Raw genomic sequence first — 15,590 nt, forward strand, 5'->3', positions numbered from 1 at the left:
TTTATGATAAGTGCTTTTTGTGTTCTAAAACTCCGGCACTCTTTCATTTTGAGCTCTCATTAAATGCTATGGTTCCTTTAAATAATTAAACTATTAGAGAGTAAATCCTAAGAGTTCTCATCACATGGAAAAAATAATTTTTTTCCCATTCATTTAATTTTATATCTGTGTGAGATGATGGATATTCACTAAAGCTATTGTGGTAATCATTTCATGATGTACGTAAGTTAGATAATTATGTTGTACACTTTAAACTCATTAAGTGCTGTATGTCAATTATATCTCAATAAAACTGGAAGAAAAAATAAAATAATTAAACTACTGCTATGGGGAACACTTTATCGCTAAATCCTCTACTGATAATGGAATCACCTTCACACACCAGGAGTTGGCCACTTCAGCAGGGAAGAGTAATTCTCATCTGCTGTAGCTGCACTTCTTTTTTCTATATGTGAACAACCACTAATTTCCAAGTCCTTCTTTAAAAAAAAATCACCTACTTTCCTTTTGTATTTGCAACCCCATGGACTGCAGCATGCCAGGCTTCCCTGTTCTTCACTGTCTTCTGGAGTTTGCTCAGGCTTATGTCCATTGAATTGATGATGCCATCCAACCACTTCATCCTCTGTAGCCCGCTTCTTTTCCTGCCCTCAATCTTTCCCAGCATCAAGGTCTTTTCCAATGAGTCGTCTCTTCACATCAGGTGGCCAAAGTATCAGAGCCTCAGCATCAGTCTTTCTAATGAATATTCAGGGTTGATTTCCTTTAGGATTGACTGGTTTGATCTCCTTGCTGTCCAGGGGACTCTCAAGAGTCTTATCCAGCGCTACAGTTCCTTTTGTATTGGTGAAGGGTAAAATAAGAATATACTGCAAATCACTTTCTCTGAAACTACAGAATTATGCCATTACCTGTACCGTTACTTGTGCTTCTAGATCTTTAAGAAGGAACTTATAACAAAGTTTAATTTTTGTTTTGCTTTGTTTTTCAGTGGTGGGATCAGCAGATTGATTTTTATACTACTTTCTTGAACTATTTGGCACAAGTGGTGCCTGAAATTTATTTTGCTGAAATGGACCCAGATTTGGAAAAGCAGGAGGAGAGCATACAGAGGTCAATATTCACCCCACTGGAATGGTACTTATTTGGAGAAGATCCAGATATTTGCTTAGAGAAACTGAAGCACAGTGGAGCATTTCAGCTTTGTGGGAAGGTTTTTAAAAGTGGAGAGACAACATATTCTTGTAGGTAAGATTTAGAAATGTACAGGATTGGTTGTAATTACAGCTTGATATTCTGTGCCTATTTTATGATGTACCTTTCTTGGTGTATTGCTAGTTGTATTTAATTCTTCTTAAATAACTTCCTTTTATTACACATTTATAAGTTTGTTTTTGCTAGTACAGCTTATTTTTGAATATATGACTTGCACAATTCTCTCACTTTTCTTCTTGTTCTCTGAAAGTATATAAGTGATTGATTTTTGCCTTGTTTGTAACATAGTCCATACACCCTTATCTGAAACTCTTGGTGCCACATATATTTCAGAATTCTGAGTACTTCCCGAGTAGAGTTAGGGCAGGATCCTATAACCAAACACAACATTTCTATAAGAAATCTATGACTATTCACAGCAAGTGGTATAAATAAAGTCTATAGTCCCTTGTCATTTCAGGTTGTTTTTTTTGCCACTAAGTGACATTTGGTATCAAAGAACCTGTCAGAGCATTTGTAACTTAATTGGATAGAAGAGGTCAGTGGTAGGGAAACTGGAAACAGCTTTAGGCTTTTTGCCTTTTGTGAAAGGACTTAAGCCTCACAGAGAACTTTTTTATTTTCTACTCTTTCCTGAAACTTTTTAACTTTTAGATCTTAAGCGCACTTTTAGGGTTTTGGGGTTTTTGTTGTTGTTTTTTTTTCCTTTTGTTAGAAGTTGTTTAGGTTAGGAATGTGAATCTTTAGATTTTATAAATACAGAGAATTACTTTTTGCTTCAATGTAATTCTGGATTTGACTGATTTGTGTATAGTAGCTCAGCTGGTAAAGAATCCGCCTGCAATGTGGGAGACCTGGGGTCGATCCCTGGGTTGGGAAGATCCCCTGGAAGATGTCATGGCAACCCACTCCAGTTTCTTGCCTGGAGAATCCCCATGGACAGGGGAGTCTAGCAGTCCATGGGGTCACAAACAGTCAGATACAACTGAGTGACTAAGCAAACACAACAGTTGTTTAGAACATACTACATTTCTTTATTCTCTTCTTTTCTCAGGGAAAATTCAACTTTTGTATTTTGTATACCAATTTGCTATATAGCAGTTTCATTTATCTTGTTAAGTACTTTTAGCTGAAGCCCAGTCAGTTTCAACTAAAGCATAGTAGAAGACACTTGTAGACCTCATTTCTCCAAAAGGGTCCTGGAGGCATTTTTAATTGTCACAACTAGGGGGGTGGCACTAACATCTAGTGGATAGAGGCCGGGTTGCTGCTTAACCATCCTATTGTACACAGGACAGTCTCCTGTATCCCCAGCAAATAATTATTCAGTTTAAAATGTCAGTACTGGGGAGGGGGATCAGGATGGGGAACACATGTAAATCCATGGCTGATTCATGTCAATGTATGGCAAAAACCACTATAATATTGTAAAGTAATTAGCCTCCAACTAATAAAGATAAATGGGAAAAATAAATAAATAAATAAATAAAATAAAATGTCAGTACTGCTGAGGTTTGGAAATCCTGCTGTGAATAGGTTAGTAGATCATATATATTTTAGGGACTTTTATTGGTCAGTCTTTACTTATTAGCGTTTAAAATTTTAGTTTTAACATTGCCCAATTCCATCGCTTCAACTTTTCTAAATAAATATTTTAAAAATTAATTTTGCACTTTGTACTTGTTTATATTATTGTCAGTTCCCCTGAAAGTACTAAATAAAATTTTACATTTTAAAAGTTTTTATTAAGGAAGAGATTAAGAAAGATTGAATTTAATTTATTCAATAAATATTCATTGAATATTTATCATGTGCCAGGCACTACTCTACATGCTTGGGACATATCATTATACAAAATAAATTAAAATCCTTTCCCTTATGTTGCTTACATTCTAAGGAATTTTGTCTTTAACCAAGCCACATTTACCAGTGAACAATCAGTGCCTGTAAAATACATTTGTAACTGTAATAGGATAAGATGATGCAGAGAGTGAAGAAAAACTGATCAATTTTTCAGAAAACTAATTTTGGTATATGAGCTGCCAAATCACGCACCAGAAAACTAATTTTGATGTATAATTTAATAGTTTGAAACCAGGTGAAAGCTCAAAGTAATGAGGATAATTTAGGAAACAAAACCGAACATCTAAACATATACATTCAAATATGGCCAGAAAGAGGCCAACATTATTTGGAATTCAATTTTTAAAGTATTTTCATAAACAGTTTGTGTATCATATAGGAAATTGATTCACATTATATCATCATTATACTTTGAGCATCAATGGGAGTCATCTAAATTTTGGCACCTGATTTTTAATCTTTTTCAGGGACTGTGCAATTGATCCAACATGTGTGCTCTGTATGGACTGCTTCCAGAATAGTGTTCATAAAAATCATCGTTACAAGGTATGGAAATAGATGCATAAAATCTCTTGATTGGCAGGAGACTGATGGCCAGCTAGTCCAAATTCCTGATCAGTATTTGAGTTCCTGCTGTAACGCATCTGATGTGTGAACCTTTAGCTCTGGTTAAATATATGTGTTGGAGCATCTGCTACCTCAAGAGGCACCCCCTTACAATTTTCTTTTTTTAAGTACATAACTTTTATACAAAAGATTGTATAAAGCATATTAACAGCTTAAAGAATAACTATAAAGTGAACACCTTTCTAACCACTCCATAGGTCAAGAAATGAGTGAGACATTGCCAGCTCTCAGGAGCCTCCTTCTGGATCACCATGTTTCTCTCCCACTTTATGATATAACCTCTCTTCTGTGTTTTGTGATAACAGTTTACTTCATTTTCCTTTTAACTTACACCCAAATCATATTGAATAGTTCCATCTGTTTTTTAATTCTGTATAGATGGAGTCATTCTGTACCTTTCTTTCTTTCTTTTTTTTTTTTAGTGTACCTTTCTTTTGTTGAGTAGCTTTCACTCAGCATTATGTGTATGTATATGGTGTTTGTGTGTGTGTGTGTATTTATATATGTATATGTTTTATCCATTTACCTTATAGTGTTTGATAACCCACATTGTCTTTATTCATTGTACTGTATATAGATATTTAGATTGTTTCCAATTTTGGGCTATTACTGAATTAAAACAACTTTCCTGTGAACATTCTTATTTGTGTATTTTGGTACACACGTACAGGAGTTTGTCCAGGATGTATATCTGGAATAGAATTGCTGAGTTCTAGAGTATGTCTTAAGTCATAGTGGATAATGTCAGACTGTTTTCCAAAGTGGTTATACCAATTTGTAAGTTCTTCAGCAGTAAATGAAAGTTCCTATGGCTCCACATTCTTGCAAGATTTGGCGTTGCCAACTTTTAAAATTTTGGCCAATCTGGTAGGTATAGAATAGTATTACATTGTGGTCTTAGTGAGGTTGCCAAGCTTTGGGATTCTGTGGGACAGTACAATTTCAGAAGACTGGGTAAGACATAGGGTTTACAAATTTTTATTTGGCTAAATAAGTTCAATTTTAATTTTAAAAAGAGCACATGAACAGCAACCAAAAAATCCTTACCATCTCCTATAGTTTTATGAAGAAAAAGAAAATTTAATTCCAAGGAAGTAGGATAATCTCAGGCTAAAAAGCAGGTCTTTAAATTGCATACATGTAGCTCTGTGGAAGAGCTCCTTCCTTCCTTTTCTGATTTTTTCTGTTGACTGGTAAAACTTGTCTGTTAAATTTGGGAACCTCTTCACTAAGCTATCTTTCAGTATTGAAAGCTTACAGTCTACATTGCACCACAAAGCACTCTTTTGTGAAGCATCCTTAAGTTTATCATCTTTAGGTTTTTGCAGAGCTCTTCTTATAGAAGGTACATGTACAAGTTACTCAGGAATCTTTTTGTTATTAGAAGGATGGACTGTTGTGTAACTAATAAAAAATTGTGTTTATAACCTTTAAAAAATACTACCCTTCAAAAGTGTGTGTAAAGAACAGAAGATTTTTGGTGGGGGAATAATTGATAGAATCTCACTGAAATACCTCTTAGATGTGGTGAAATTTTTAAAGAAAAGCAGGGGAATGACTAATAAATACAATTCAGATAACAATAACCTCCATGTCAAATGGATGCTCACACAGGGAACTTGGCAACAGTATTAATATTTTCCTGGGTTAGATGCTGAATCAGTGGTGTTCACTTTATTATTCTACTTTGTAACTCACCTATATATTGTGTATATTCTTTTAAAATAAAACACAATAAAAGAAAAAAAAATGAAGCCATTAAAAAAATATTAGAAGAAATAAGAAGGGATATGTTTTGCTGCAGAGAAGGGAAAGAAAAGAATAACAGTGGGGCTGCAGACCCAAGATCTGATACTATGTGAAGAAAGCATCAAGAAAAACCTTTAGGCACAAAATAGCGCAGAACAACTTTGCTGTCCCCAGCACTGTGGACAGAGTGGGGCTGTCTCACAGAGATGGTATGGGGTCTCTGTCCAGACCTGCTTGAAGACCAAGATCATGCTAATGGCTGCCTTATGGAGTACTCAGTGTTCCCCAAAGTACATCTTTCATAGCAATCTTAAAGTTCACAGCAGAAGAATTTAAAGTTCACTGTAGAGATCTATGCAGTATTACCCGTGATGGAGTAGGAATAAATCCTGCACTGCTGCAAATTTTTTTCTGAAGTATGGTTCAGAACTGCAAATTAGGAAGTTCTCTGGTGGTCTGCTGGTTAGGATTCAGTGCTTTCACTGCCATGGGCTGGTTTCAGTCCCTGGCTGGGGACCTGAGATCCTGCAAGCCATGAAGCGCACCCCACACCTTCCCCTGCCCCCACAAAAAAAGAACTGCAGATTATTGCTAGAGAATGTGTTGGAAGTTCTGCTACTTGGAACATGTGATTACCTTTCAGAATAAATATTGGCATTGTTGTAAAATTGAAATCCGGCATTTAAAATACTGTGAAAACACCAATAGTTGATGAAATAATGAAAGGTGACTCTCCATCCCTTATTCACACTCTTCATGTGAAGAGGGAAGGCTTCTGCATTGAGAGTGTTATCACCATAGAAGATCATAGTCTTTCTTTGCTACCTCACGATACACATAGGTAATTCATTTGGGGTAAATAGATTATCCAACTGTGTTTTATAATTCTTTCTGAGAACATCTGGAAAGTTAAAATTTACTGAATTTTCCTATTTGTCTTTGAGTTAAAAATTTAAAAGGATTGTGGACCAGACATGGCAGTTTGCATGATAGTATCTAACTTACAGGCACAAAAATAGTTGAAAAAAAGAAAGAAAGAAAGTAAAGTTGCTCAGTCGTGTCCGACTCTTGGCGACCCCATGGACTGTAGCTTGCCAGGGTCCTCCATCCATGGGATTTTCCAGGCAAGAATACTAGAGTGGGTTGCCATTTCCTTCTCCAGGGGATCTTCCTGACCCAGAGATAGAACCCTGGTCTCCTGCATTGCAGGCAGACTCTTTACTGTCTGAGCCACCAGGGAAGCCCCCCAAAAATGTGTTCATATGCTCATATAAATTTTAATATCAAAGAACCCCAAATTGAATTTTTGATCTCACTCTTTTGTGTAAAATTGCTATCCTGCACCAAATTTTTGCTATGATCTTGTACAATCTAAGATGAGAACTGAAAGTAAAGAAGCATAAAAACAAACAAAACCTTTTTGAGAACAGACATAAAAATTTGAGCTTGATTACTGTGTGTAATGTGCCCCTTCTTTGTGATATCCAGCTTTTCTGTAGTTTATCCCTTGAAAATAAAAACTACAGTAAAGGCACTTCCCTGGTGGTACAGTAGATAAGAATCTGGCTGCCCACACAGGTAATGTGGTTTTGATCCCTGGTCCAGGAAGGTTCCACATGCTGCGGTGCAGCTAAGCCTACACACTAGCGACTCCTGAGCCCACGTGCTGCAACCGCTAAAGCCCGTGCGCCTAGAGCCCGTGTTCTGCAGCAACAGAAGCAGCTGCAGTGAGAAAGCCATGCTGCGCAACTGGGGCGTAGTCCCCGCTTATTACAACATGGAAAGTCTAAGTGCAGCGACAAAGACCCAGCATAACTAAAAACAAATTAATTAAAAACTACAGTAAGATAAATAAGGTCTGAGAATCTAAGGTATTTAACATGGTGACTGTAGTTGATAACACTGTATTACTCTGTAATTGAAATTTGTTTAGAGAGTAGCATGTAAACATTCTTACATACATACAAAAAGGTAAATATGATAAACAGGAGAATATACTGAAGCATGTTCTTTAAAAAAATTTTTCAGTAAACTCTGCATTTTTATCCTCAAAGTAATTAAAAACACCCACTATTAAAGATCATTACTATTTTTTTGTTTTTTGACCACTCCATGCAGCATGTGGGATCTTAGTTCTCTGACCAGGGGTCAAACCTGTACCCCCTGCACTAGAAGCTCAGATTCTTAACCACTGGACCACCATGGAAGTCCTTCAATAGATATTTGTTGAAATCAAGTGTTAGGATCAAAAGGGCAGATCATAGGAAGTATTAGGATCATAGGCAGGGCTGATATCTAATATTTAATTATAGAAATAACAATCAGGGTCTATCTTAAGATCAGTTCTATGTAATGAGAATTTATATATTGTCTTCGAAATGCAACAGCATTAAAAAAATTATTTAGGCAGTGCAATAAAACTTACTTTTTCAAAATTCAAATACAGAAGAATACAAATAAAAATTATTGTTGCCTTTCTGTCCTATCATACTTTCTTTGTTAAACTAAACACGATTTAGTACACATCCCTACAGGCCTTTATTTAAGTATTTATAAACATATATATTTATATGTTTAGGAGGTATGTTTGTGTGTGTGTGTGTGTGTATAAATGGGATCCTACTATGTACTTTGTTTTGCCACTTTTTTTTGGCCTCACTGCACAACTTGCAGGATCTCAGTTCCCTGATCAAGGATTGAACCCAGACCATGGCAGTGAAAGCCCAGAATCCTAACCACTAGGCCGACAGGGAATTCCCTGCAACTTGTTTTTAATTTAATGTATCATGGAGATAGTTCTGTGTTGTTACATATAATAACTCTTGACTTGCTTAATTGCTACATGTATTTCTTTGTGGGAGTATGTCATTATATACTTAACCCATCCCTCTTTTCTAGGTAGTTACATTGTTTCTAGTTTTATAGTAATAAACCAATAATGCAACATATACATATCCTTTTGTTATACACCAATGTATATATTCAAGAGTGCTTGAGACTAGATTCTTAGATGTGTATTTTCTGCCTTGAAGGGTGTGTGCATAAATTTTGATAGCTTTTCCAGATTTTTTTTCTGAATTGCTATGTCAGTTTACAGTCCCATTAAAAGGCTATGAGAATGGTCTTTCTCTATATCTGTCCCCAAGTTTATTTAATCAGTCTTTTTACTTTTTGCCAATCTGTTAGTAGTCAAATTATCTCATTATTTTAATTTGTACTTCTATTACTAGTATTGTGAATGTCTTTTCATTTTTTAATTGTATGTTTAACTTCTGTGTAATGCCTGTCTCTGTCCTTTATTTTTCTGTTGCTTTTTTCTTACTGCTATGTTATATACTTCACAAATATTATCTTAATGTGCTTGTCTTTAATAGTTTTTCATTTTTAAGTTAGATTTTTAAAGATATAATTGATATACAATAAAATCTACCTTTCTAAGTGTACAGTTCCATGAGTTTGCATAGACGTATACAGTTTGGTAACCACCACAGTGTGAAAGTGTTAGTTGCTCAGTCGTGTCCGACTCTTTGTGACCCCATGGATTGTAGCCTGCCAGGCTCCTCTGTCCATAGAATTCTCCAGGAAAGAATACTGGAGTGGGTAGCCATTCTCTTCTCCAGGGGATCTTCCCAATCCAGGGATTGAAACCAGGTCTCCTGCATTGCAAGCAGATTCTTAACCATCTGAGCCACCAGGAAAGCCTATGATGCTGTTAAAATACAGAACTCAGTCTGTCAGCAAATTTGGAAAACTCTGCAGGGGCCACAGGACTGGAAAAGGTCGGTGTTCATCACAATGCCAAAGAAGGCCAATGACAAAGAATGCTCAAACTACTGCACAATTGCACTCATTTCACATGCTAGCAAGGTAACGCTCAAAATCCTTCAATCTAGGCTTCAACAGTACATGAACGTATAATTTACAGGTGTACAATCTGGATTTAGAAAAGGCAGTGGAACCAGACAGAGATCAAATTGCCAACATCTGTTGGATCATAGAAAAAGCAAGGGAATTCCAGAAAAACATCTGCTTCATTGACTATGCTAAAACCTTTGACTGCGTGGATCACAACAAACTGGAAAATTCTTAAAGAGATGGGAATACCAGACTACCTTACCTGCCTCCTGAGAAACCTGTATACAGCTCAAGAAGCAACACTTAGAACCAGACATGGAACAATTGATTGGTTCAGAATTGGGAAAGGAGTATGTCAAGGCTGTATATTGTCACCCTGCTTGTTTAATATATGTAGAGTAAGTCATGCAAAATGCCAGGCTGGATAAATCACAAACTGGAATCAAGATTGCTGGGAGAAATATCAGTAACCTCAGATATGCAGATGATACCACTCTAAATAGCAGAAAGTGAAAAGGAACTAAAGAGCCTCTTGATGAGGGTGAAAGAGAAGAGTGAAAAAACTAGCTTAAAGCTTAGCATTCAAAAAACTAACAATCATGGCATCTGGTCCCATCACTTCATGGCAAATAGATGGGGAAAAAGTGGAAACAGTGTCAGATTTTATTTTCTTGGGCTTCAAAGTCGCTGTGGACTGTGACTGCAGCCATGAAATTAAAAGACACTTGGCTCCTTGGAAGAAAAGCTATGACAAACCTAGACAGTGTTTTAAAAAGCGGAGACATCACTTTGCTGACAAAGGTCCAGTCTGTATAGTGAAAACTATGGTTTTTCCAGTAGTCATGTACAGCTGTGAGAGTTGGACTATAAAGAAGGCTGAGCGCCGAAGAATTGATGCTTTTGAACTGTGGTGCTGGAGAAGACTCTTGAGAGTCCTTTGGACAGCAGGAAGGTCAAACCAGCCAATCCTAAAAGAATCCAACCATGAATATTTGTTGAAAGGAGTGATGCTGAAGCTCCAGTACTTTGGCCACCTGCTGCAAAGAACCGACCCATTAGAAAAGACCCTGATGCTGGGAAAGACTGAGGGCAGGAGAAGAAGGGGGCAACAGAGGATGAGATGGTTGGAGGGCATCACTGATTCAATGGACATCAACTTGGGTGATCTCTGGGAGATAGTGAAGGACAGGGAAGCCTGGCATGCTCATGGAATCCGTGGAGTTGCAAAGAGTTGGACACGACTTAGCGACTGAACAATGACAACAAACCACCACAATAATCAAGATATAAAACATTTATATCATTTCCAAACGTTCTCTAGTGCCCTTTTGCAGGCAGTCCTCTTGCTCACATACCCCTAGCTCCTGGCATTCAGTGATCTGTTTTCTGTCCCTATAGTTTTGGCTTTTTAGAATGTCATATAAGTGAAATCATATACTATGTAGTGTTTCCTCTCTGTTTATTTTCACTTAGTATAATGCCTTTGAGCGCCTCTCATGTATCAGCAGTTTGTTCCTTTTTATTGCCTAGTAGTATGCCATTGCATGGAAATGCCGCAATATAGTACCTATTTATCACTTGATGAATACTTACTTCCAGCTTTTATGTTTTCTTTCTTTTTTTTTTTTTTTATTAGTTGGAGGCTAATTACTTCACAACATTTCAGTGGGTTTTGTCATACATTGATATGAATCAGCCATAGATTTACACTTATTCCCCATCCCGATCCCCCCTCCCACCTCCCTCTCCACCCGATTCCTCTGGGTCTTCCCAGTGCACCAGGCCCGAGCACTTGTCTCATGCATCCCACCTACCATCTATTTTTGTATATGGCCTGCAAGCTAAGTTTGGTTTTTATTTATTTTTTTTTTTTTCTTTTGGCCACACCACAAGCCATGTGGGATCTCAGTTCCCCAACCAAGGATCGAATCCATGCCCCCTGAAGTGGAGGTGCAGAGTCTTAACCTCTGGACTGGCAGGGAAACCCCTAAGCTGGTTTTTATATTGTGAAAAAGAATAAGAATAATCAGTTCAGTTCAGTTCAGTCACTCAGTTGTGTCCGACTCTTTCCGACCTCATGGACTGCAGCACACCAGGCTTCCCTGTCCATCACCAACTCCCAGAGCTTGCTCAGGCTCATGTCTGTCAAGTCGGTGATACCATCCAACCATCTCATCCTCTGTCGTCCCCTTCTCCTCCTGCCTTCAATCTTTCCCAGCATCAGGGTCTTTTCCAGTGAGTCAGTTCTTCACATCAGGTGGCCAAAGTATTGGAGTTCCAGCTTTAGCATTAATCCTTTCGATGAGTATTCAGGACTGATTTCCTTTAGGATTGACTGATTTGATCTCCTTGCAGTCCAAGGGACTCTCAATAATATTTCATGATAAATGAAAATTATATGAAATTTAAAATTTTAGTGCCTATGAATTCTCATTGGAACGTAGCTATGTTTATTCATTTATTTATTGTCTGTGGCTGCTGCTTCACTACAAAAGTAAAACTGAGTAATTCAAAAGAGATTCCATGGCCTGCAGAGCCTAAAATATTTACTCACTGTTCCTTCATACAGAAAGTTTGCTGATCACTGCTCAGACAGATCCCTCTGGAAGATCATGTGTATACAGTGTTCCTTTAGTTCTGACATGTTCAAAATTGTATTTTTATAGCTTAGCTGTAGATAATATCCTTGATTTGCTGTTTCTTTCTTGAAAATGTTGCTCTGCTGTTGTCTTGTTTCATGTATTGTTATTGAGAAGTCTGATGCCAGTCTAATTTTCTTGTGATTATGTTATCTCTTCTTTTTGCCCCAAACCTCAGGACTTTTATCTTTAAAGTCTAATAGTTTTAGGAGGTTATGTTTTGGAGTTGATCATACTGAGTTTTTTCTCAGTCACTCATGGCCCTTTCACTGTGTAGATTAAGCCCTTTTATTTTCAGAAAGTTTTCTTAGATTGTTATCCCTGTTCCATTGTTTTGATTTTTCTTTAGTGACTCTAGTTAAACTCATCTACCTTTCTTAGGCCTATCTTCTATTTCAACCATTTTTCCTCTGACCCTGTATTTCTTTGCTTCATCTTACTTTCATTCTCTGTTTCCCTGCTTTGTTTCAATGCTATTTACTTCTGATACATTATTTTCTTCTGTTTTTTTACCCTGAGTTCATTCAGGTCTCATTTATTTCTTTTCTATCCATTTCTGTTTTTAACTTTTGTGTTTATGATTAAAGGTGTCTTAATCTGATTAAGGGTTTTTAATGCTTGTTCGAGGATGGGTCATTCAGTTTGGAGCATTATATTTTCTTCCAGCTTCATAATTGAGTTTTGGCTCTTATTTACATTTTGGGGCACTTTTTTTTTTTTGCAACAGTTTTATATGGATATGGTGTACTTTTTTTCTATTTCATTTCATGAATAGTGTTCACAAGTGCTCTCTTCTGTCAGTTTTACCCTCTTCTATGCAATTTCTTTTATAGATGATATTGGTGACGGTGGTGAAGTGAGGGGGGGGTTTGGCATATCTTGTTTCTATAGGATCCTTAAGCTTTCTTTCTTCCTTCTTTCGTTTACTGTCACATTCTATAAGGGGTTACCACCTTTTTAAATGTATTTGATTTTCCTCCAAAAGTAATGCTTCTTGGAGGTGGCCACTTCTGGTCCTGCTCAGTTTCAGTCTCTTTCCCTGTGAACTACCAAGTCCCAATCTGTTTTCAGTATTTGTCCCTTAACATTGAGCTTTCTCTTCTGGGATGTGATTTTGTCTGTGCTTGATTTAAGTCCTTTATACCCCTCTGTTCTGTTTAATGGAGTCTCTTTAGCTTCCCTCCCCTATTGTTTGTATCCACATGCTTGAAGTGATAGGCAACAGAAACTCTGATAAAAGAAGTCATTTGAAGGTTGTGGTATTTCTTTTTTTTTTTTGGTTTTAGTGAGGGTTTTTTTTTTTTTTTCATTTATTTTTATTAGTTGGAGGCTAATTACAATATTTACATTGTAATTTACAATTTAAAATAATTTACAATTATTTATAATTTACAATATTGTAGTGGGTATTTCTTTTTTTGACTCCCAGTAATCCTGCAGACATGGGTCACGTGTGGCTCTATTTATTCTCCTTGTTAGTTGTATAATTTGGAGGGGGGAGATTTAGGGAAGATTCAAATTCAGGTCATTGTCATCCTTCTCTATCTAAGCTACGATATTTTAGATAATTTTTTTACAGGAACCCTCAAAGAAAAAAATGTTGTAATAAGTTTTAGTTGCTGTAGGATATTAATATAGATGAAAATATACATTTCTTAAGTACTTATGCTAGCATCATAATGATTTAAAAAGTCTGTTTAATCATAAAATCTACTCAGGCATTCTGGGTGTCGTATAGTTTTTTTTCTTTTTTGCACATAACACAATGAGATACCAAGGGAACATTTCATGCAAAGATGGGTTCAATAAAGGACAGAAATGGTAGGGACCTAACAGAAGCAGAAGATATTAAGAAGAGGTGACAAGAATACACAGAAAAACTGTACAAAAAAGATCTTTACTACCCACATAGTCACGATGGTGTGATCACTCACCTAGTGCCAAACATCCTGGAATGTGAAGTCAAGTGGGCCTTAGGAAGCATCACTAAGAACAAAGGTAGTGGAGGTGATGGAATTCCAGTTGAGCTATTCCAAATCCTGAAAGACGATGCTATGAAAGTACTGCACAAACTATGACAGCAAATTTGGAAAACTCAGCAGTGGCCACAGGATTGGAAAAGGTCAGTTTTCATTCCAATCCCAAAGAAAGGCAATGCCAAAGAATGCTCAAACTACCGCACAATTGCAGTCATCTCACATGCTAGTAAAGTAATGCTCAAAATTCTCCAAGCCAGGCTTCAGCAATATGTGAACTGTGAACTTCCAGATGTTCAAGCTGGTTTTAGAAAAGGCAGAGGGACCAGAGATCAAATTGCCAACATCTGTTGGATCATCAAAAAAGCAAGAGAGTTCCAGAAAAACATCTATTTCTGCGTTATTGACTATGCCAAAGTCTTTGACTGTGTGGATCACAATAAACTGTGGAAAATTCTTTTTTTTTTTTTAATGTGGCAAATTCTTAAAGAGATGGGAATACCAGACCATCTGACCTGCCTCTTGAGAAACCTGTATGCAGGTCAGGAAGAACAGTTAGAACTGGACGTGGAACAACAGACTGGTTCCAAATAGGAAAAGGCGTATGTCAAGGCTGTATATTGTCACCCTGCTTATTTAACTTATATGCAGAGTACATCATGAGAAATGCTGGGCTGGAGGAAGCACAAGCTGGAATCAAGATTGCTGGGAGAAACATCAATAACCTCAGATATGCAGATGATACCACCCTTATGGCAGAAAGTAAAGAACTAAAGAGCCTCTTGATGAAAGTGAAAGAGGAGAGTGAAAAAGTTGGCTTAAAGCTCAACATTCAGAAAACTAGTATCATGGCATCCAATCCCATCACTTCATGGCAAATAGATGGGGAAACAGTGGCTGACTTTGTTCTTCTGGGCTCCAAAATCACTGCAGATGGTGATTGCAGCAATGAAATTAAAAGACGCTTACTCCTTGGAAGGAAAGTTGTGACCAACCTAGACAGCATATTAAAAAGTAGAGACATTACTTTTCTAACAAAGGTCCATCTAGTCAAGGCTATGGTTTTTCCAGTGGTCATGTATGGATGTGAGAGTTGGACTGTGAAGAAAGCTGAGTGCCGAAGAATTGATGCTTTTGAACTATGGTGTTGGAGAAGACTCTTGAGAGTCCCTTGGACTGCAAGGAGATCCAACCAGTCCATCCTAAAGCAAATCAGTCCTGGGTGTTCATTGGAAGGACTGATGCTGAAGCTGAACCTCCAGTACTTTGGCCACCTCATGCGAAGAGTTGTCTCATTGGAAAAGACCCTGACACTGGAGGGATTGAGGGCTGGAGGAGATGGGAACAACAGAGGATGAGATGGTTGGATGGCATCACCGACTCGATGGACATGGGTTTGGGTGGGCTCCTGGAGTTGGTGACGGGCAGAGAAACCTGGCGTGCTGCAGTTCACGGGGTCACAAAGAGTTGGACACAACTGAGCGACTAAACTGAACTGAACTGAACACAATCTGTTTTAAAAACTATTTAACAACTGAGTATGTTTTAAAAATGTATCAATTTTGAAGGCCTATTTTTGTGATTAAGTATTGAGAATTTTTTTTTATCAAAATGTTTTTTTGATTTATATCTATAACATTAAAGGCAATTAAGGTTGAAATAGCAG

General features: G+C 37.2%; 1 protein-coding gene across 1 annotated transcript in view; it reads left to right on the forward strand.

Annotated features, from left to right (window-relative positions):
- The window catches only part of UBR1 (ubiquitin protein ligase E3 component n-recognin 1), a 119,949-nt gene that overhangs the window by 20,336 nt on the left and 84,023 nt on the right, over positions 1-15,590 (forward strand). Inside the window, exons 2-3 of the mRNA XM_043471437.1 lie at positions 992-1,248; positions 3,546-3,624. Coding sequence (XP_043327372.1) covers positions 992-1,248; positions 3,546-3,624 — 336 coding nt within the window. The remainder of the gene's footprint in view (positions 1-991; positions 1,249-3,545; positions 3,625-15,590) is intronic.

This window comes from Cervus canadensis, chromosome 6 (assembly GCF_019320065.1).
Source record: "Cervus canadensis isolate Bull #8, Minnesota chromosome 6, ASM1932006v1, whole genome shotgun sequence".
Lineage (NCBI taxonomy): Eukaryota > Metazoa > Chordata > Mammalia > Artiodactyla > Cervidae > Cervus > Cervus canadensis.